This window comes from Notamacropus eugenii, chromosome 1, assembly GCF_028372415.1.
Source record: "Notamacropus eugenii isolate mMacEug1 chromosome 1, mMacEug1.pri_v2, whole genome shotgun sequence".
NCBI lineage: Eukaryota > Metazoa > Chordata > Mammalia > Diprotodontia > Macropodidae > Notamacropus > Notamacropus eugenii.
Genome location: NC_092872.1, coordinates 523,294,057 through 523,318,104, shown reverse-complemented (window position 1 = coordinate 523,318,104; position 24,048 = coordinate 523,294,057). Strand labels below are relative to the sequence as shown.

General features: G+C 38.6%; 1 protein-coding gene and 1 long non-coding RNA gene across 6 annotated transcripts in view; one reads left to right on the top strand and one right to left on the bottom strand.

Moving 5' to 3' along the window:
• Positions 1-24,048, bottom strand: part of FAM178B (family with sequence similarity 178 member B) — a 160,289-nt gene that overhangs the window by 134,085 nt on the left and 2,156 nt on the right. The window contains exons 1-2 of one of the 5 annotated variants that reach the window (XM_072633784.1): positions 23,224-23,397; positions 3,053-3,197 (exon numbers count right to left, since the gene is read on the bottom strand). Coding sequence is in view for 2 of the 5 variants with exons in the window: in XM_072633789.1 (XP_072489890.1) it covers positions 3,053-3,055 (3 nt within the window). In the remaining 3 variants the exon portion in view is untranslated. Of the gene's footprint in view, positions 1-3,052; positions 3,198-10,258; positions 10,362-23,223; positions 23,398-24,048 lie in introns of those variants that run through there. The other 4 variants (XM_072633789.1, XM_072633785.1, XM_072633790.1 and 1 more) reach the window with 4 other exon arrangements.
• Positions 23,586-24,048, top strand: part of LOC140520110 (uncharacterized) — a 28,174-nt gene continuing 27,711 nt past the window's right edge. Inside the window, exon 1 of the long non-coding RNA XR_011972398.1 lies at positions 23,586-23,964. This is a non-coding gene — a long non-coding RNA (uncharacterized lncRNA). The remainder of the gene's footprint in view (positions 23,965-24,048) is intronic.

Genomic DNA, 24,048 nt, shown 5'->3' with positions numbered 1-24,048 from the left:
TGCAGGTCCCTCTGGAACAGAAATCTTATCCGCTCCACTATTATGTGGCTTCTCCTGCTCCCGAATTTATTGGCGGCTCTTTACTACGGATATTTCATGGGCTGTGGGTTCGGAGCTAGCGTATTTGTGTGTTTCTACTCCGCCATCTTGGCTCCGCCCCCGGTCACTATCTAAAATTACATTTAAGAAAAAGAATTTGAATCAAAGCTTAAAAATTAATTGGAAACTAAATAACTTAGTCCTAAAAAACGTGGCTCAAAGGACAAATTATGGAAAAAATAATTTCACTAAAGATAATAACAGTTATGAGACAACATCGCAAAATTTGTGGAATTCAGTCAAAGCAGTAATCAGAGAAAATTTTATATCTCTAAATTCAGGGATCATTTTGACATTATCATTGCACTGAAACTTCTCTCTCTCTCCAAAGCAATCGATCTCTTAGTTGCCAAATCCAATCGCCTTTTCTTAGTCCTCTTTTTCCTTGACCTCATTACAATCTTTGACACTGTTGATCGCTCTCTCCTCTTTTCTCTTGGTCTTCTCTGGGTTCCACTCTCTTGATTTGCCTCATGCTTTATGACCACTTTTTTTTTTTCCTAATCTTCTTTACTGGATCCCCATCCAAATCATGCCCTATAAGCATAGGAATCCCACAGGACTCTGTCCTTGGACCTCTTCTCCTCTCCTTCTATGCTTTGCCTGGCATTCTCATTCAGCTCCCATGGATTTAATTACCTTCTCTATATGGAGGATTCTCTGATATTGCCCCAACTTTTCTGCTGATCTCTAGTCTCACATCTCCAATGGCCTTTCAGATATCTCAAACTGGATGCACAGTAGTCATTTTAAACTCAACAAGTCCAAAACAAAACTCATTATTTTTGCCCCTTCCCCCCACACACATACCCCAATCTTCTCTAGTAATAGAAAGGAATACTATCAGGTTCACAATCTAGGACACATCCTTGCCTCTTCACTGTCTCTCAGCCCTCATATCCAATCTGTTGCCAAGGGCGGTCAATTTCCACTTTGCAAAATCAGTCAAATATGTCCCCTTCTCTCCTCTGACACTTCCATGTTTCTGATGCAGGCCTTCATCACCTTATGCCTGGAATGCTGCAATAGTGTGCTGGTGGGTCTGCTCACCTCAAGTCTTTCCCCTTATCGACCCATCTTCTATTCACCCACTAAAGTGATTTTCTTAAAACACAGGACATATCATGTCATCCTTTACCTCCTACTCAATAAACTCTAGTGGCTCCCTATTATCTCTAGAATCAAATACAAAATCCTTTGTTTGGAATTCAAAATCCTTTATAACCTAGGCCCCTTCTACCTTTCCTTTTCTTACATCTTACTTTTTGATCAGTGATACTGGCCTTCTTACTGTTCCATAAACAAGACAGCCCATCTCTTGGTTTTGGCCATTTTCTCTAGCTGTCCTCCATTTCTGGAACACTGTCCCTCCTCAACTCCACTTACCAACTTTCCCTGGCTTTCTTTAAAACCCAATTACAATATCATCTTTTTCAGGAAGGCTTTTCCAGTCCCTCTTAATTCTAGAGCCTTTCTTCTGTTAATTATTTCCCATTATCCTGTATATGGCTTATTGGTAGATATTTGTCTAATGTTGTCTCCCTTTTATATTGTGAGCTTCTTGAGGGCAAAGACTGAATTTTGCCTCTTTTTGTATCCCTAGCACTTAGCACAGTGCTTGGCACATAGTAGGTGCTTAATAAATGTTCAATGAGTGATTTATTATCAATAAAAGAAAGAATGAACAGATCAACAAACTGGATATGCTACTAAAATTTGTAGTGACACCATGTTTTCAATATTCCATTAAAAATGTTGGTATTGGCCTCATACCATATAGCACAATAAATGCAAAATGTATATACAATGAAAGATTATACTGTTAACAAATTAGAAGAGAAACAGATCGTATATATGTATATATGTGTGTGGATGTGTGTGCGTACACATAAATACATATTTATAAATACATATAAACTGGGTAGGTGATATATTCTTAATCAAACATGGGAGGGAAGCATTACAAAAGATAAAGCAAATAATTTTGATTGTATGAAATTGACAAGTTTTTGCATAAAAAAATCAATTCAAGGTAAGGGAAAAATTAAAGTAGTGAAGAAGAAGATGGAGGAGGAAGAGAAGGAAGGAAGGGAGAAAGAAAAAGAAAGAAAGAAGAAAAAGAAAGAGAAAGAAAGAGAAGGAAAGAAAGGAAGGAAGGAAGGAAGGAAGAAAGGAAGAAAGACATTTGTATCAAATTTATTCCAAAGAGTTTGGTATCCAAAATACATAGAAGACTAATAGAAATTTATAAGGCCAAAAATCATTCCCCAAACAGAGAACTGATCAAATAACATACACAATTCTCAAAAGAAGAATGGTAAATTACTGTTTACAATTGTAAACTATTAACAACCACATGAAAGAAGCTCCAAATCATAACAAATGCAATTCAAAACAACCTTGAGGTTTCATCTTACCTAACAAATTGACAAAGATGACAAAAGATGATAGTCAACGATAGCCAATTGTGGGTGGTTGCAGAAAAATAGTCATACTAATATATTGTTGGTGTAGTTGTAAATTAATACAACCATCTTGAAAAGCAATTTAATTTTATGTAAATAAAGCGACTAAAATGTCCATATCCTTTGACTCAGAGATTCTACCTCTAAGCTTGATCATTGATAAAAAGAAAGGCCGTACATACACCAAAATATTTATGGTGGTACTTTTTTGGTAGCATAGAACTCAAAACAAAAACAAAGAAGATTCCCATCAATTGGGGAATGGTTAACCAAAGTATAAGAATGTAATGGAATATTAAAAAATAAAAATAAAAAAGACTGAGTCTCCCTCTCTCACCAAGGCTGAAAATGTAGGGACCATTTGCTGGCCCAATCCCACTACTGATAGACATACAAGCTCTGACTTGCTCCATTTCCAACCTAGATCAGTTTACCTTTCCCTAGACAACCTGGCACCTCTGCCCACCCCCCATCTTTCCCAAACTCACCATATTGATGAAGGATTTAGTGCAAATATCCACTTGGGTTTAGCCTATTACACCTCTGAACTTCCAAACTCAAGAGATCTGCCAGTCTCAGACACATGGATGGAAGGGCAGGTGTGGATCATCAATATAAGGGAACATAAATGTGCTGTAAGAAATGATGAATACGATGAATACATAGAAACATGGAAATACCTATGTGAACTAACACAAAGTGAACCAAACAAACCAAGAAAACAATAAACACAACTCCATTGCTGTAAATGGAAAGAACCATCACCACAGAATAATCAAAGAAGAATGCTGCAAAATTACAAAAAAACAAGCATGGCCCTAAGGACATGAGAAGACACCTCACTGCACTCTTTGCAGAGGTGAGGGGTCCAGAACTATAGAATATTGTATAAATTGTAAGATTTTTCTTTGATGTACTGATTGGTTTTGTTGGGGTTTTTTCCTTTTTCTTTTTAAAAAAATTCTTGTTGTATGATATGGTTCTTTTAGGGGAGGTATATAGACAAAATTAGGCTGTGTAAAAACAAAAAATATCAATTTTTAAAAAAATGTTAGTGTTGGGTCTCATCTGCCTGAATTAATTAATAAGCATTTATTAAATGTCTATTATACGCCAGGAGGGAGTGTTGGTGCATGATTTTCTGTTTGCAGATGATTGTTCACTCAATGCAGCCTCTGAAGCTGAGATGCAACAAAGTATGGATCAATTCTCTGTTGCCTGTGCTAATTTTGGCCTAATAATTAACACCAAGAAAACACAGGTGCTCCATCAGCCACCACCATACCATCCGTATGTAGAACCATCAATTACAACAAACGGAGAAGGTTTGAATGCTATGGATAAGTTCACTTACCTTGGCAGCGTACCTTCCAGGGATGTACACATTGACAATGAGGTTGGCGCACACATTGCCAGAGCTAGCTCAGTGTTTGGGAGGCCCCGAAGAAAGGTTTGGGAGAGAAGAGGTATTAGACTGACTACCAAACTGAAGGTCTACAGTTGTGCTGACCTCATTGTTATATACTTGTGAAACATGGACAGTCTACCAGCGCTATGCCAGGAAACTGAATTGCTTCCATTTGAACTGTCTTGGGAAGATTCTGAGGATCACCTGGCAGGATAAGGTACCAGACACTGAAGTCCTTGTTTAAGCTGAACTGCCAAGCATTCAAACTATGCTTCAGAGAGTGCAACTCTGATGGGCTGGCCATGTTGTTCGAATGCAAAATATACACTTGCCAAAAAGACTATTTTATGGAGAATTTGCATGAGGCAGGCGATCATATGGCGGCCAGAAGAAATGATACAAGGACACTCTCAAGGTTTCTCTCAAGAACTTTGGATTTGACTGTGAAACATGGGAGACACTGGCACAGGACCACTCAGCAAGGCATGCCCACATAAGAAAAGGTGCTGTGCTCTTTGAGCAAAGCAGAATTGAGACAGCACAAAGTAAACACAGGATGTGCAAATTTGGGATATCCACCCCAAATATTCATATGAACTATCTGTGCCCAACCTGTGGTAGAGCATTCCAACCTTGTACTGGTCTGATTAGCCACAGTCAAACACACTGAAATTTCACTTCACAATGGTGATGTCATTTTGGTCCTCTTTGAACACAAAGGACAACAACAATTATATGCCAGGCACTATAGAGGATATAAAAACAAAAATAAAACAGCTCCTGCCCTCAAGGAGCTTATATTCTATATGGAAAGACAACATGAACATAAGTAAGTATATGAAATGCAAAGTTATAGAGGAGGTAAGGCACTACTAACTAGGTAAGATCAGGAAAGTCTTCATGCAGGAGGTGTCATTTAAACTGAGTTTTGAGGGAAAGAGAGAGCGAGACATACCAAAAGGTAAGAATGGGGTCAAAGGAATGAGAATGGAAGACGGAATGTTAAGTGTTAAGAAAGGCAAGAAAGTGAATTTGTATTGGACAGAGAGTGTGTGAAATAGAATAATCAGCCTGGAAAGGGAGGTTGGAGTGAGGCTGTAAAGGGCTTTAAATACTAGAGATCTTAAATGAAGCATGGTACCACTAGAAGGATGTACTGAGGAGGGGAGTGACATGGTCAAACCTGGCTTTAGGAATTTCATTTTGGCATCTATGTAGAAAATGGGTCAGAGATGGGAGAAACTAGAGCCAGGGAAGATGATAAAGCTATTTCAAAAATCTAGGTAAGAGGTGATGAGGCAAGAAACCCATGTGAATGAAGAGGAAGGTATAGTAGTAAGAGATGTTGTGGAGAAAGGGCCAACAAGACAAGAACTTGGCGATGACTGGGTCTATGGGATAAAAGAGAGTGAGGAGTAGAAGGCTCCTTCCAGGATGTGAATCTTCATGGCAGGGAAGACATCATAGTCTTTCCTTCCAAATACAACTTCTTCATCCATTAGCTCTCACCTCTTCTCCACCTCATCTTCTCAATTTACACTTTATCCTCAGCAAGAACTAAAATTTTCAAACTTTCCCAGTTCCCTCAGTCCATTAGCTCTGTCTGGCTAGACTCAACTCCTTGGTCAGTCATTTTAATACTACCCTCATCCCTACCTACCTATATCAACCCCATTCTCACTAAACCCTCTCTCTCTACCTTAGTCTGGACTTCTTCTCTTGAGCTCCCTCCTCAAGGAATCTACATATGTATGTATATAATATACATAGGTATGCACACATACACATATACACATGTGTAGTTATAGATACACATGTATGTATATGTTTGTGTATATATGGAGAGAGCTGTCATTATCATTATTGTTCATTTAATACTCTCTGAAATGGATTGGCAAAGTAGACAAAAAGGGAAAATGACAATTGTTGAGAGAATTGTTGGAAAACAGATATATTGATGCAGTGCTAGTGTTGCTGTGAATCGGTCCAGCCATTCTGGAAAACAATTTGGAACTATGCCCCCAAAGTGGCCAAACTATGCATGTCCACTGACGCAGTGAGATCACTATTAGGCCAATACCCCCAAAGAAAGCAAAAGTCCCATATGGACTTTTGTAACTGTTCTTTGAAGTCACAAAGAACTAGAAACTAAGAGGGTATCCAACAACTGGGGAACAACTGGACAAATTATGGTACATATGGTACATATATAGAACGGAATGCTAGTGTGCTCTAATAAATGATGTAAGGGATAGTTTCAGAGAACCTGGGTAGAGTTGCATGAACTAATGCAGAGGAAGACAAGCAGAACCAGGAAAACCAGTAATGCTCTGACAACACTTTTGTTACAGACTGATTCGCACCTCTTGACAAAGAGGTAATGGACTGTATCTACAGCATGAGGCATATATTTTTTGATTGATTGTTTCGAAGGGGGAGGCAAGGCAATTGGAGTTAAGTGACTTGCCCAAGGTCACACAGCTAGTGTCAAGTGTGTGAGGTTGGAATTGAACACAGGGCCTCCTGACTCCAGGGTCAGTGCTCTATTCACTGCAACACCTAGCCGCCCTGAGGCACAAGTTTTTGATCATAGTCAATACAGGAACTAGTTTTGCTTGACTATGGATATTTGTTTTAAAAATTTCTTTTCTTTTTGGTAGGGGAGAGGGTAGCAGGGAAAGAAAATAAATAACCATGAATTGAAAAAATTAAATAAAAACAAAGAAATGCTATGTATGCTGTGTATATATATATATATATATATATATATATATATATATATATGTGTATATGTATGTGTACGTGTGTGTGCATGACAGCACCTACGACAGTAGGCACTTACTAAATGCTTACTGACTGACTGCCCCTACTCTGTCTGGTAGGCACAATGACAAATAAAGGAGTATGAAGACTCTTGAGCCTTAGGAGCTTGCTGCCTATTTGGAGAAGCAGGACACACACATCAGGGAGCCTGGGTTTGAATCATGGCTCTCTCGCTTACTACCTGTGCAATTGTGGACAAGTCATTTAATCTCTTTGGGACCTAAAAGTTTTTTTCTCATCTGTAAAGTGAATGTGTTGGTCTAGATGGTCGTTTCCAGTGTTCTGCGAGAAATATCTTCTCTTTGAGTTCATGTGGTACCTTACTACTGTTGAATAAATCTACTACAACGCAGAAATTAAAGAGATTTTACGGAGACCTAGGTTTTATTATGCTTAACCACAGGTTCAAGATTCAGAAAAATAACTCTGAATCAAGATTGGAGTTTATAGAGAAAATTTACATTAGAAAGATGGAGAAATATTTTTTAAAATACTTCCACTTCCAAACTCCCTCCCTCTATCCAGATTCTCCCCCACCCACTGAGAACACAAGAAATATGATTCTCATTATACATATGAAGTCATATAAAACATATTTCCATACAAGCTATGTTGCAAAAAGAAAAAGGAAGAAACTGAAAGGAAACATGCTTTAATCTGTACTCAGAGTTCATCAGTCCTCTCTTTGGAGGCAGAAAACACTGTCATCATGAGTCCTTCGGTATTGCTGCGGATCATGAGAAATAAGTATTTAGCAGGTAATAACAATTTTTATGGCCTCTTAGGCCATAAAGGTCACACAAGCATAATCAAACAGATTCATGTTTCCTTCCATTAAGGTTGAACAAACTAAATTAGAACAAATTGGTAAACAGACTAAGTTATAGATTAAACACTGAGTTTGCAAAATACATTTACAGGACTATAAGGCTACATTTTAAAGAAGTCACAATGGGCTAACTGAGAGGGGAAGATTTACAGTCACAAAGATAACCAAAAGCTCGGTCAGGGAAATTCTTCCACAATTAAAGTATTTTGCGGAGGCTGTGTTCCCTTCCTCCTCTCATTTGGTTTCTTAATGCTAGAAATCTTCCCTTAATGTTATCATTCCACGAGTCAGTTTTTGTTTTTTAGCCAGGTGAGGTTAATAATAACAGAAAACAGGCTTTGGTTAACCCAAATGTTCCAGAAGGAATGGTAAAATAAAATGTAATGAAAGACTCCCATCGCAATTGCCCTCACTTTGATCATAGAGGTCTGCAATACTTCTCATTTATAAATTCATGTGTCCACATTCCATTTGGGCATATCTGCAGGCAAACATACGCACCAGGGAACGCTAACACAAGAAAAATATAATAATGATCATCTACATTAAATAATATAAGACTTCCTTGATCCAACTTGTTCCTGGTAACACACTCCAAATATCTAATTAATCAGCATATTTAACCTGGAGTCTTATTTGTCCCAAGTCACCACTGGATCTTGGGAAACATTTTTCCTTTGGAAACTGTGCCATAGGCCTTGTTCCCACAGCAGTTCTGGAGAGATGTTCCTTCCAGCAGATCCATTTCCCTGGTTCTAAGTCAACTTCACTACCCCAGGTAATATTGCTAAAGCCTGCTAATTCAGAAAGGCCTGACATAACCTCTTAAATTTGGTTCTTCCAGTAACTGGTTCATGTGGTGAAAAATAGTTCAAATCTTATGGAGCTAGCCTTATAAACAAGAGACTTACAAGAAGAACATGAAATTAGGAATCCATAATTCATCTCAAAGTTCAGAGACTTTCAGTTTTTACACACTTCTTGAACCCTGTATCCAATATGTATAATGCTATCTACAGACTGACTCAGGCTCAGTGGAGAGAGAGCCAAGCATGGAGTCAGGAAGACTCCTCCTCCTGAGTTCAGATCTGGTCTCAGACGCTGACTAGCTGGGTGGCCCTGGGCAAGTTACTTAACCCTGTTTACCTCAATTTCCTCACCTGTAAATTGAGCTGAAGAAGCAAATGGCAAACCACTTGGGTATCTTTGCCAGGAAAACTGGATAAAGTTGGATATGACTGAACAACAGGCTGAAGAAAGAATCTTTAAAAGCATCCATGAGGACCGATCTTGTAAAATGAGCCCTTTCGTCTTTAAATAGTATCAGATGGATACTTCAAAGCAGAATATTAAGAAAATAGCCATATTCTACAATTACACACATATAATGAATATGTAATAGTTCACTGAAAACCCAGAAAAATGCTTACCACTGTAACCATGTTGGCGGATATTTGTATCTTAAGGTACTGCACATTAGCCCTTAAGGCAAATATGAAATCTTTAAATCTGAGGTCTGCTGAGACTAAGTTGGTTTAAAGGTGGAATATCAATGCAGACTACTCCAGTTAAATTCTATAATTTTCATAATCAGTGACCAAATAATCTATTGGATAAAAGTAATTTCTTGTGAATCAAACTTGTAAGCCCTCGCTTTAGCAGTAGAGATTTCCCAGTTTCTTCTTAAACCACTTCAGAACTTTAGAATTTCACAACATGCTATCAGCAAATAAGAAATGACGAGCAGGAGGATTTCAGAAAAACCTGGAAAGTCTTACATCAACTGATACAAAGAGAAATGAGCAGAACCTGAACACTGTACACAGTAATAGCAAATTGTACTATGAGTGACTATGAATGACCGAGCTTTTCTCAACAGTACAATGATCCAAGACAATTCCAAAAGACGTACAATGGAAAATGCTATCCGTATCCAGAGAAAGAACTGATGCAGTCTGGGATTCAGAGCATAACTATTTTCACTTTATTTTTTTCATGTTTTTTTTTCTTTTGGCCTGTTTCTTTTTTTCACAGCATGACTAATATGGAAGTATGTTTTACATAATTGCGCATACATAACCTATATCAAACTGCTTAGCATCTTAGGAAAGGGGAAGTGAAAGGAGGGAGAAAATTTGGAACTCAAAAATATTTTTAAATGAATGTTAAAAATTGTCTTTATGTGTAGTTGGAAAAAATAGAATACTATTTTTAAAAAAACATGCAATCAGCGAAGCTGATAAGATTTTATGACCTTGCCCAAATAGAAGATCCCAAGGAACCTGGTAAGTCTCCAAAGAACTTCACAGATGAGGAGAATTTACAAAAAGTCTCTTGTACTTTTCCCAAACAGCAAGTTATTATTATTATTCATTTTAAAGCAAAATATACCCAATTAAATATTCAGCAGTTTTTAAACATTGTGACTACATTTTCTAACAACTTAATTCATAATTTAACAGCCTCCAGATTAAGAGAGGAAATAGTTTTCTAAGTTAAGGGAGAAATATCTTCTCTTTGAGCTCATGTGGTATATTACTGCTGCTGGATAAATCTACCACAATGCAGAAATTAAAGAGATAAAAATCTACATTTTATGATGCTTAAGCACAGGTTCAGAGGTAGAAAATTCACCTTGAATTAGGACTGGAGTTTCCAACAAGCTTTTATAGAAGAAATTGCATCAGTCAGAGAAATAAATTCTTTTACACATTGCAATCTTGTATGTTCATTTAGGCTATAAAAATAAAAAAGACAAATTCACAATCCCATACTTCCTTCAATGCCATTAATGCTGAATAGAGTTAGAACAAATTAGTAAGCAGACTAAGTTACAAGCTTAAACACTGAGTTTGCAAAATCCCAACAACTACATGACTACATTTTAAAGGCATCCCAATGGGCTATTTGGGGAGAAGGGATTTATTTACATGTCACACAGACAACTAAAAGCTTGGAATCAGGGAAATTCTTCCATAAATAGTTAGCTAGGGGAATCTTTCCACAAATAGTTAGCTAGGTGAATCTTTCCACAAATAACTAAATCACTTTGGGAAGCTCAAACTCCCCTTTGGCTTCTTAAATGAAGAATATCAAAAAGTCTTCCTTTGGTATGATTATTATAAGTCAACTTTTAGCCAGATGAAGTTAATAACAGAAAACAGGCTTCAGCTAACTAAATATTCTAGGAGGAATGACCTTAAGCCCCCCAAAGCAAGATCCAATAAAAGAGATTTTGAAAAAAAATAGTTTATAAAATTCCCAAAAGTATACAGTGATGTCACCCTCTATTTATCATTTTTTCCCCAAAATTCATAGCATTTCTTGCACGACAATTTCGCAAAAAAAAAAAAAAAAACTAATACAAGAAAATTCTGAAGGCTAACAATAACAAACAATATTATGGATTTTAAAATAAAACTTATTTTCAAATAACATCAATCCAGTTGAATGGCATTTCTGAATCATCTTACATAGAAATAAAAATACATACATCTTTCTATCAATTTGGTATTCCATACTAAATGCATGCTTGCCTGGGTCTTCCCTTTCAAAGCCTCCAAAATAAATACGACCTTGAGTGCATAGGAGAGCTTCAGAAGCAGAAGCCCCAGTCTTTTCACCCTTGCTGCCTGTGCCTTCATGGCTTGCTGAATTTATTATGGGAGAATCATCTCTTTGAGTTCATGTAATGGGTTATTGCTGCCAAACAAATCCGTCACAATTCTGAAATCATAGAGGCAAAAACTTGGGTTTTATTACTCTTAAGCACAGGTTCACAGAAAAATAATCCTGAATCAAGATTGGATATTACGACAAGCCTTGTATAGAGAAAATTATACCAAGAGATGAAGAAATAATTTTTTTTAAAATACGTAACAAGTCTCTCCCTACTCCAATTCATTCTCTATTCAGCTACTATAATGATTTTCCTAAAATCCAGGTCTGATCATGTTACCCCTTCCTTCCCAATCAATAAACTCCAATGGTTTCCTATTCTCTCCAGAATCAAATACAAAATGCTGTTTTTCACTCAAAGCCCTTTATATGCTAGTCTCCTCCTACCTTTCCAGTCTTCTTACACCTTACTTCCAACATATACTCTTCAATCCAGTGATACTGGGCTCCTGGCTGTTCTACAAGATGTTCCATCTCTCAACTTCAAACATTTTCTCTGACTATTCCCTGTGCCTAGAAAGTTCTCCCTGAGCTGCAACAGTAATTACACCTCTCTGACTTTAAGTCCCAGTTATAATTCTACCATCAACAGGAAGCCTTCCCTTAATCCCTTTTCATTCCAGTGTTTCCCCTCTTAATTATTTCCTCTTTGTCCAGGAAATAGCTTACTTTTTATACATTTGTTTACACGTTGTTTCCCCCATTCAATTGTAAGTTCTTTTGCCTCTTTTTGTATCCCCAGCATTTAGCACAGTGCCTGGCACATAGTTTATTGAACTGACCACCTTTAAGGCCTTAATGGCCATAAAGGTCACACAGGCCTAGTTGAACAGATTCATTATCTCACAATACTTTCACTTAAGATTGAGTAAACCAGGTTAAAAGAAATTGGTAACATTTAAATTACAGATTTAAACATCGAGTTTGCAAAATACTACATTTACAAAATCACAAGGCTACATTTATAGTCAGATGGGCTGAGAAGGGAAGATTTACATGTTGGATAAATAACTAAAAGCATGGTCAAGGAAATTCTTCCATAATTAAAATCTTTTGGGAGGATTTTAAAGATACTGCATTCCCTTCTTTCTCTCATTTGGTTTCTTATCTCAGGAATATCAAGTCTTTCCTTAATATTATCATTCCATGAGTTAGGGTTTTTCTTTGTTTTGATTTTTTGTTTTGTTTTCAGCCAAGTGAGGTTAATATTAACAGAAAACAGGCTTTATTTAGCCAAACTGGTCCAAGAGGAACGGCATAATGAAGTTGAATAAAGGCAAAATGAAAGATTCCCTTCACATGAGCCCTGAGTATATGGTTCAGTATGACTCAAAAGTTCTTAAAAATACATATTTTTAAAGCATTTTTAAGTACTTAAAAATATCTATTTTTCTCCTTGGAAAAAAAGTCAGGATAGAAGACAACAGAAGGAATGTCACAAGGGCTGAGTCGTCCATTATCCAGGTCACACAAGGCGTGAAGCATGAGCTGTTGCCTGAGGCTTATATCTGGCTGCACACAAGTGCTGGAGAACACTACCATCTGGTAGCTGAGACCAAAGGTATTTCATCTTTCTGCTCTCTTTTCCCTTTACCTCCAAACTTAAGCATCCAGTTTCTTCAAGTTTTCTTACCTCTTTCCTTTATCAAGGTAGGAGAGAATCTAAATACCATTTACACTTAGACAAACTGATTCACACGAATGCACTAATTCACATTGGGTGTTAGTATCTTCCATTCTTTTACATCTCATTGTGGAGTGATAATTCAGTGTACAATTAAAAGGAATTTTTGGAAATAACAAGCAGAGTGGGGAAGATTTGAGGGGAGTAGAATGGAGGACAAGAGGAGTCTTTTCCTTTGCTTCTGCTATGCCTAAGAGCAGCTAAGGTAGCAAAGTGGATAGAGAACCAGGCCTGGAGTTAGGAAGACTTGAGTTCAAATCAGACCTCAGATACTTAGCTAGCTGTATGATAGGATCCTGGGACAAATAATTTAACCGTTTGCCTCTATTTACTCTGCAGTAAAATGAGCTGGAGAAACAAATGGCAAGCCACTCCAGTATCTTTGCCAAGAAAACACCAAATGGGGTCATGTAGAGTCAGACATCATTGAAGTGACTGAACAAACAACAACAAAGATTGCTCTGCTCAAACAGGTATGGGCAATTCCCTGAAAGTCTAAAGTCTACCCTGGGACGCACATGTATAGACAAACAGGATTACTGATTGTCTGAGAGATGTGTGATGCATGTGTGAAAGAGAGAAGAGAAGCAGAGGAAAGAGCCTGAGCCAGTGGCTAGGCATGAACTTTAAATGGCAGAATTTCCTGGAGCCACAGTAGTGCAGGGAAACTAGTCCATCTTTCCCTCCCCCCGCCAAATATATTGCTTGATTCCTAGTGAACGTACCCAGAAATTGCCAAGAGCAGACTTCTCAAGTAAGGTCATTCCCTTCTTGGTTGAGCTGAGACTTTATCTTGCTCCTAAGCCAAAAAAACCTCTTAACTCTTGGGTATTCTATCACATGAACCAAGTGCTTTAAGCCTAGGGTCTAAGAACTTTTAAAAAATATTTTGATAATTACATCAATAGAATTATTTTTAATAATCCTTTATGTTTTATTTTGTACATACAAAAACATTAATTGGAAAATCTGCTTCCCCAGATTGTTGAAGGAGCCCATACTATTAAAAATTCCCTGGTCTAAATTAAAATGTATTATCTCCCTGATTTCTTTTTCACTGTTTGATTGGATAAAAATGTTTACTTACTATCTGTGAGCAGACAGTTGTTTTTTTCTGTAATAGGTATTTATTGAAAGAAATCTAAACTGGTAGAAATTAGGTTATTACCTTCCCAGTCTAAGATGGGGCTACTTTCTCCACAAAAGACCAGAGAGCTTGTGACCTTTATCTTGAATGCATCATACGCCCAGACAGTAAAGAGCCCAGACAGTAAAGAGCTGATATGCAAGAGACTCCAATAGTTCTAGCCCAATACTTGTTTTGAACAGAGGAGAGTGGAGGAGTGAGCACCCAGCCACAGGCCTCCTCCTGCTCCACCCAAAGATGGAAATTTCAATCTCCCTTGGAGACCAGGAGTGGGATGTTCCTGATCTTATTTATCTAAATATATCCCCTGAAACTCAGGCTATCCTGAGTCCTGGGGTTGGAATTAAACTCTTCCATAGACAATAAGTAACATGGGCTCAGAGGAAAGAACATTTACTCTTCGTAGCTCCTAGATGCAGATTATCTAGAGAAGTCACAGAACTCTGCAGACCTGGCCCCCAACAAATTTATGCTAGATAAAAAAATCTTGTTAAATAAATAAATATATCAAAAAGTATCTACCATTAGAGCACAAGAAATCCTGATACTATCTAAAACATACCATGGATATAGCTTTCTAGTATACTAATTCTTATCAATGATGTTCTAACAGTAGTCACCCTGTTTAAATGAATTCAACTATATACATTTTTTTTAAGATGGGAAAATTGAAATTTAGCATTTCCTTCTATTACTTTTAAAAAATTATTCTGAGAAGGGGTTTGTAAGCTTCACTAGAATACCAAAGTGTACATGACATAAAAAGATTAAGACGTTCTGGGGTCAACACCAACCCAAGAGACAGTTCAAATTTAGCCTCAGACATTTACTAGCTGTAGGACCCTGAGCAAGTCACTTTACCCTGTGGCCTCAAAAAAAAAAAAAAAAAAAAAAAGAAGCAGCTCTGCCCTAGAACTTGGTGTTGCCTCCCAACTCAAATTACCTTGTATTTATTTATCTGTATGCATGTTGTACCCTTCCTGTAGAATGTAAACTCCTTGGGGGCACAAACTATTTTCTAGTTAGTTTTTGTATCCCCAGAATCTAGAACACAGTACCTCACGCATAATAAGCATTTAATAAATGCCCATTGAATTGAAAGAATATATATTTTGTGATTCATATTGAAAAAGTCTATCTTTTGTTTCATAGAACTCAATTTCTGGGTTGCCCAAAGACATCAGCTGACATCTGCTGCCCTTTGGGGGAAAGTGGAATTGAGGTAAACTATGCCTTCCATCCAGTGAGCTCATAATACAAAATGATAAATTATCACAGTTTTGCAGATGTAGAAATGGAAACGTGGTGAGACTAAGTGCCTCCCCTGCAGAGCAAGTTAATGGAATAACCAAGAACAAAACACAAGTCTTTTCACTCCTTATCAAGTTTCTGCTCTGCTTCCCAGAGGATGTACTTTTGGTTTGAGGATGTATAGGGTACTCACTTTTCAAGTAACTCAGAACACTGATGGTTGTATCTATGTACTTCTAAGGAAACACAGTTTCAATGGACTCCAAGAGATCTTTTTCCTGCCTCAATTCTTTAATCTCTAATTGCCCATTGGACATTCTGAGGTGGAGAACCTGTAGACATCTTAAATTCAAAGGCTGAACTCATTATCCTTCCTCCCCAAACCCTCCCTTCTTCCTTACTTCCCTAGTACTTAAGGGTACAACCATCTTCTCAGTCACTAAGACTCAAAATTTGCATGCATAGCAGCAAGCACTCTGACACACCCCCGATGGCCTGCTAACACAGGTTCTTAAATCTCCTTTTCTAAGGAAAGTAATTTAAAAGGGGTCAACAATCTTCTTTAATTACATTCACCAAAAGAGAAAATACAAGCAGAGAAATAAAGACCAACAAGTAGGGATTCTCTCTGACCATAAGCAATACATACATCATATATCAACAGACAGATTCAATTGCCTGACCCTTACATATATATATACATAGTTTCCAGAGGGAGAAGCACCAACACCTGGGTTTTCAAAGCTGGGGGGCTTCTTAAAGGTTACCCAGAGTCTCATCTGGCACATGAACTTTCTTCCAAAGAGTAAGCCCCAAAACAAAACCTCACCTCAGAGGATATATACACTTTTCAGAGTCAGAGGGCTTCACGACCCTCTTGACCCAGTCCCTCATTAGAAATTAACAAAAGGTGTGGGCCTTCCTACAAAACAAGACTCCCCTAATCAAACTTCCCTTAAGGGCTCTATGTGAGGCCTATTAATGGGAAGGGAAGATCTTTAACTCTCATTACAACATGTCATCCTCAACTCCTAGCTCTCTTTCCTTCCTTTTCATCCCTACTACTAATGCTGATACAGGTCCTCAGCAATTTACCTGAATTCTTGCCCTACCTTCCCACCTGTTTCTGCCTCCAGTTTTTCCTCCCACCAACCCACCCTCCACAATGCAGTAAGATTAATCTTAAAACACTGCTTTCATCATATCATTCCCTCATTCTGAAGCATTCTGAAGCTCCCCAATAGCTTGCAGGATAAAGTCAAAACATTGTACATTCAAGCCCCTTAATAATTTGATTCCAATAAATCTCTTTAACTTCTCTCCCATTATTCTTTTATATAGCCAAGATAATTATACATAAACTATGTCATAGCTATTACCACTCATCCTAGAATTCTCATTTCCTTCTCTCTTCCTATTGGAATCTTAACTGTCCTTCAGTTCTTAGGTTAATTATATCTTACTATAGAATCAGAGATTGAGCAATAAGTCTGGCCTAGAACATTTTAGGAACACTAGAGACCTGCACACATTAGGCTGGACTTAAAGATTTCCAATGTTAGTACCAGTATCACTATGATTTTTATTGATTCTATTTATATTTAATTGATTTTTGTCCTATAACTGCCCACATCATGGTTCTTTATCTCTGAACTTAGTTCAGAAATTCATCTGGCCTGTAATAAGTGAAGTTCAGAAATCCAGTTCTCTTGTTAAGCATGGTTCTATTCTTGTCCGAAGGAAATCTGCTATTCTTGGTGGAAGAGGGGGGACACCAGGAAATCTGGTCCTAGTATCTTTACACCACCAAGCTACCTTTCAAGGATATCTGGTTTGCTATCCAAAGAAATCTGGTCCACCTATCTATCTGTAACCTTACAAGTAAACTCAATGAACATTTCTTAGTCACAGGAGGGAAGGAGGGGGCTATTGCTAGCCACTCATTCCCAATTTCTAACCAATCATATTGTCTCTCACATCTCAGCCCTATGACCATATTGATTTTGTCACTCATGATGTAGAGCTTCTTTAACCAATCATACCTTATTCCTTGCCAATAATGTCCTATTCTTTGTTCTGCACTCCCCAAAACTATAAAAGAGAGTTGTACCCTCACTTGGAGTCTTAACTTGGCTGAGAAAGCTAAGATTCTATTTATTGGTAAATTTATGCTTTACTAATAAATTGATCATGCTTGGAAATTTGTGCCTCAACGTACCTTAATTTAACTGTTACAATAACCCTTGGCATCTATTACATGGCATGTGAAATATGTTCCCTTATAAGCATCACAGGACCATGTTACCAGTAGATTCTAATTTGCAATTCTTAGTTACAAGCAAAAGTTTTGAAAAGGGGATAGACATACTCAGTTCAGCAACTCAGCAACTTCCATGGAGTCAAGAGACCACCCCTGGGTTGGAGTTCCAATTCTGTCACTTATTATCTACATAGCCTTAAGCAAACCTCAACTTCTCTAAATTGTTAAGCTCTAAAATAAGAAAGCTATTCGCAACATGACTAATGTGGAAATATGTTTTACATGATTACATATATAAAAACTCTATCAAATTGCTTAGGGAGAAGAGGGGGTAGAGAGAAAAAACTGGAACTCAAACTTTTTAAAAAAGGAATGGTAAAAATTTTCTTTACATATAATTGGAAAAAATAAAATATGATTAAAAAAAAATAAAAGAGAAGGCTGGCAATGATCTCTAAGTTCCTTTACACTCAGACATTTGGATGATTCTAGGTCTGGGATTACATTATTATGCAGCCCTGAAGCTTTCTACCTTTCCCTCAACTGCTCTGAGCTACATGCAAGAAAGAAAAAAAAAAGAGTAAAATATGTTTAATCACCTGGGAGCACTTTAAATGTCTTTTAAAATAAAATAATGTGGCTCCTAGAGTGAAGGCAAATTAAGACAGGAGATAAAATCACTAATCTGATGATCTTATGATAATTCCTATGTTTTTGCTTTTTTTTTTTATTTATTTAGACCTTTGAGTATTTGTCTCCTCTTTCTAATTAAAGCTCAAATTCTTTGACAACAGGAATTAAGTCATATTTCTTTGTATCACTCCCAAAAGTACCTTGCACATAGTAGATATTTGGTGTCTGTTAACTGATTTACTGAAAAGATAAGTAAAGGCCATTAATCCTTAAGTTTCCAAAGGGTTGTTCCTTGATCTCATCCTGGACTCTCCCATCATAATCCTGCAAGCTATCCTCCATGCCTACAGCTCTTTCTCTTTCTTCAACTCTACCTCCTCAAATTTTTTTGGAAGTTTTTCTGAATATCTCCTTTGTCCTTATCCCTCTCTACTTTGTATCAAACTTATTTATGTATATACCACAGTTCCCTTATTCAACTGCAAGCTCTTTGAGGATAGAGACTTAGTGTTGGCCTCTGAATCCCCAGTGCCTATTATAGTGCTATGCACATAGAAGTCACTTAATAAATGTTTATTTAATCAATTTTTCTCACTTTCCAACTCTGAGGGGAAAGGTTAGATGAAGATGGAATTTTAAAGTAATTTGTTTTTAAAATCTCATAACTGAACTGTTAAGCAAAGAACCTGATTCAGTCAGTCAACAAGCATTTATTAAGCATGCACTATGTGACAAGCACTGGTCTAAGCTCAAAGGATAAAAAAGAAAGGGAAAAACAAATTTTAGCCCTAACAACCAACCTTCTTTCTTTCCTACTCCAGTAAGTGAAGACTTCATGTTTCTAGGTCACATCAACATTTCTATTGTTGACAAACTTGAAATTCAGCCTCAATAAGTTATTTTGGGCTCTGACTTTAATGTTCCAGGTCTTAAACCTTTGGAAGTGAATTGGGATTTTTGCCAGACTTGAGGCAAAAAGGGGATATCTTTCAAACCCACTTATCAATTTGAAATCAGCAGGAAGGTCATGAACTCCCAATGATGAAATTTTTCTAGAGTACTTTCTCTGGATCTCTCATTTGTCTCCATTACATCCTATATTTTATTATACTTACCTCCTTACATGTTGGATAATAAAAGGTAAACTCTTTAAGGGCAATGATGGGGTTTTTTTGTTTTGTTTTGTTTTATTATTTTTAACCCCAGTGCTTATCACTGTCTTGCCTTTAATAAGTAAATGAATGGCTGCACAGAAAAGTTCTATCAAGGACCCTCAAATGGTAATAAAACATCCAAAAACTTTACTAAGGGGCCCAATGAAGGCTTTATTGGTCCGTAGAAATTTGATATTTCTGAATATCAAATACCAATATATAACTATCAAATACGGTAATTTTATGTTTTGAAAAAAATCTTAAAATGCTATATATCAATTATTATTATTATTATATGTTAAACCTCCTTTAAGCAAACATTTTTGTCTACTTGTCATTGCAATCCAAAATGCTATTAAATTATCCTCCTGCAACACATGCCATTTTTTTTTACCTCTATGGTTAAAGATACACCTGGCTGTCAAGTAACCTGTTAAAAATAGTTTTTCTGTCCTCAGGGGAAAAAATAACAGTTTCCCAAGATGCAGTGAAGTTTAATAAAAGAATACTAGCTTGGGAGAAAAGATTGAATTTCTAAAGTCAGCTGCATCATTGCTTTGTCCTGTGACTTAGACAAGTAAGTTAACTTTCCTGTGCCTCAGTTTCCCTAATTCAAATGCTCAAATAGATCTGTGAGCTAATAAGTTCAAGACTTCCCTCCAATGATGAATTACACAACCCATCTGGGCCTGTCCACTCTGTAAAAATCGTTTATCAGTCTGTCTTTCCATGTTTGTTCAGGCATTTTTTTATTAGCGTCTGACCCTTCATGACCCCATTTGGAGTTTTCTTGGCAAAGGTACCGGGGTTGTTTGCCATTTCCTTCTCCAGCGCATTTTATAGATGAGGAAACTGAGGTGAACAGGGTTAATTGACTTGCCCAGGATCACATAGCTAGTCAGCGTCTGAGGTCACATTTGAATTCAGGAAGATAATAAGTCTTTCTTATTCCAGGCCTGGCACTCTATCCACCATGCCACCTGACTGCCACTAAACTATTGTTATAAGGACTACAAAAACATATGGAATGTGAGAAGTAGTGTGGTACAGGGAAAAGAACACTTAAATGATAATAAGGAGAAATGTATTTTAGTCCTTTGACTTGCTGACGAGCCAAACCATTAAATCACTTTGGGCCTCAGTTTTCTTATCTGTGGAATATGAAGACTGGGCTAGAGGAGAAGTTCTTAGCCTGGGGTCAATGATACTGTGGGGTTTTAAAAGCATATATTTTTTTGAAAATTACATTTCAAAATATTTGGTTTGTAATCCTATGTATTTTATTTTTGTAGACCCATGTATTTTATTCATTTAAGAACATTATTCTGAGAAGAGACCCACCACAGGCCTCACCAGACTCACCAGGGTTCGTGACACTTTAAAAAGTTCAGCACCCCTGAAGTAGAAAATCACTAAGATCTCTTTTAGCTTGAAAATTCCAGTTCTGTGAAATTTTGGGGGCAACTCTAGGAGGGAAAAAGATGAATAATATTTTGCTGCTTTCATTCGATCTTACATTCTTTGGAGGCACATACTATCTCCACAAATAATGTAGGAAGACATCAGGGATATACAAAGGCATAGGGAAAGATTTCCCAGAAAGGCTAACATTTGAGATTCCAAGAGTGAGGAGGGAGTGTATTCCAGACATAGAATGGTCTGACTGAACGGGTAAGTGGGAGGTGGGAATGCCAACTGCAGTATCAACAGACAGAAAACAGCCTTCTAAAAATGTAAAGTTAGTGCAAAAGCACAATTTAGGTCATGAAATGCCATGTTCAGGTCCCAGCAAGTTCCTCTCACAGTCTCAGTCCTCTGCAATCCATTCTCCACACAGGTGTCAAATTGCTATCCCCAAAGCATCGATCTGACCAGGTCACAATCCTTCTCAAGAAGCTTCAGTGACCCCCTATTGCCCCTAAGGTAAAATACACACTCTTCTATTTGACATTTAAAACCCCTCTCTCAAATTATTCCGCCTCATGAATTCTAAATTTAAACCAAATTGCTCCATTTGCTTTTCTCCAATATGACAGTCCATCCCCTGACCTCTATACCACTCTTCACAAAGGCTGTCTGATTCTCCATCCCTGGAATATTCTCCCTCACCTCTATCACAAAATTCAGCTCATACTACCTCCTCCTCCTCCAAAAGACCCTTCCTAATCTATTTATGGTTCTTCTTCTTCTTCAGTTGCTTTTGACTCTGTGACCCCATTTGGGGATTTGTCAGCAAAGCAGTTTGTCATTTCCTTCTCCAGCTCATTTTGCAGATGAGGAAACTGAGGCAAATAGGATTAAGTGACTTGCCCAGGATCACACAGCTAGCAACCGTCTGAGGCTGGATTTGAACTCAGGAAGATGAGTCTTCCTGACTTTGGGCTGACATTTTATCCACTGTCCTACTTGTTGAAGCCCTACATAGACATAACTTTGTATTTACTTTGTGCATACTATGTATTTATGTATCTGTGCATCCCCACCTAGAATACTAGCTCCTTGAGGGCAGGGATTGTTCTCTTTGGCTTTTTTATCCCTAGGACCTAGCACAGTATCTTACTATAATAAGTTCTAAATAAAGACTCATTGAAGTGATGTGAATTGGGTATAGAGAGCATAACGGAGACTAGTGTCATACAAGAATTGGAAACATGACTGGAACAGACTTTGGAAGGCTTAAATGACTGAGCAGCGTTATTTGTGTTTCCCTGAGATAGGCTGTTATATGGTTGGACCTGTGGTTTAGGAACATTATTTTAACAGCCCTGTGGAATGTGAATTAGAGAGAGAAAGAGATTGGAAGAGGGAAGACCAATTAGGAAGTCACATAATAATGTTGTTGTGTTTCTCCTTTGTTCTGGAAGAGGACCATGACATCAAGATGATGACATGACTTCCAGCTGACTTTGATTTGAGTGAGGGAGGGCTGTGCAAGGTCACCAACCTCACTTTCTTCTCCTGAGCCACCTGGGTCCAGTGGCCTGATATTCATCAGGAGGACTGAAGATGGCCCAGGATGCAATGGGAGACCCTGGCCCTTTAGGGTAAAGGTCTTATCAGACTCTCACTTTGAGGGAGATACACCCATTCAATGAATAGACCTCTTTAAGTAGTTACTCAAGGGATGGCCCCTTTTAAGAAAAGAAAAAACAACAACAAAATCAAACTAGGAGGGGAAGACCCTCACAGGGTTCCTGGGTAAAAGAGAAACAGTTACTATTTAGTAATTACAGATAAGTAATTACAGTAGGCAAAAAAGGAGGTAGAAGGGAAGAGGAAAAGGAGGCTAGAAGACTGGGGTGGAAGAGTGGGAAGGAAAGGAAGGAAGTTGAGGGAAGGAGTGGAAAGAGAGAGAAGGAGAATGAGTGGGAGGGCAGAAAAGAGGAGTGGAGCTAGAGGGGGCAAGATGAGAAGAGAGAGGAGATAGAAGGGCAAGATTGGAAGTGGGGGGAACAGAGGGAAAGAAGCTGAGCGTAGAAAGGTGGGAAGGATGGAGACAGAGTGGGCAGGGAGAGGAGGTAGAGGGGGTAGGATGGGAAGTAGGGGGATAGGAGGGAAGGAGGCTGAAGGGGAGGAGTGGGAAGGGAGGGAGGGAGACAGGGGACGGGATGGGAAGGAAGAGGAGGTAGCTGGGGCACGATGGAATTAGTAAGAAGCTGGAGAAGGAGGCTGGGAGGGTGAGTGGGGTCAGGGGATAAGATCACAGAAGAGAGGGGAAGGGAAAGCAGACCAAGTGGAAGGGAAGCCTAGAGGGAAGAGGGCCACACAAAAGAGACAGTCGTCCTTCCTTACCTTGAGGGACACAGCTCTGGCCTGCCTGGCCGGGTCCGAGGGCAGCCCCAGGGGGTCAGACAGGCCCCACCTCCAGCTCTCAGACCGCTGCCCCAACCCCAGGTTCTACAGGCGTTCCCCTCCCTCGTACCACGCACACACTCCTCGCTCCCAGAGCTCGTGCCTCTGACTCCTGGCCGCCCCTCCCCCCCTCCCTCCCGTACCAGCCGTCGCACCCCGAGGACGCCGCCGCGCGCAGGTGCTCGGAGGGTTCGAGTCCCACTCCTGAAGCCTGGAGAAGTGCCTTGATTCAGACAATCAGGCAAGTGATTCCGGCTTTGTGGTGCATGGGATTAAAGGCTAGGCAGGGGATCCCAGGTACCAGCAATATAGCCCTGCACCGGCCTCAATCTCCACCTTTAAAACGGGCATAATAATAGCGGTGCTCTCCAACTCACCGGATTCTTGTGAAGGCTCAAATGTACTGGAAGCTCTATAAATGCCAGTTACAACTCTCACGTTCGGCCTTGGCCGCCGCACATTCCTTTCTACCATCCAGTGTAGCACGATTTGGACCTTTGCCTTTTCTGCTTTTCCAGAGACGGCAGTGTTGGGTAAGGTACTGGATTTGGAATCCAAGGCCCTGGATCAGAATCTTTGCTTTCCACTTACTACCTGTAAGATCTGGCAGCCTGGGTCTTATCGTCCGCTTCTCATTCTCCCTCACTCCAAAGACCTATTCAGAGACCTGATCGTTTCCATGTAAGTAACCCCAGCCCTCATCTCTGCCCACAAGACTTCCACTTTGTTCAGACCCTCATCACTTCTCACCTGTACTACTGCAAC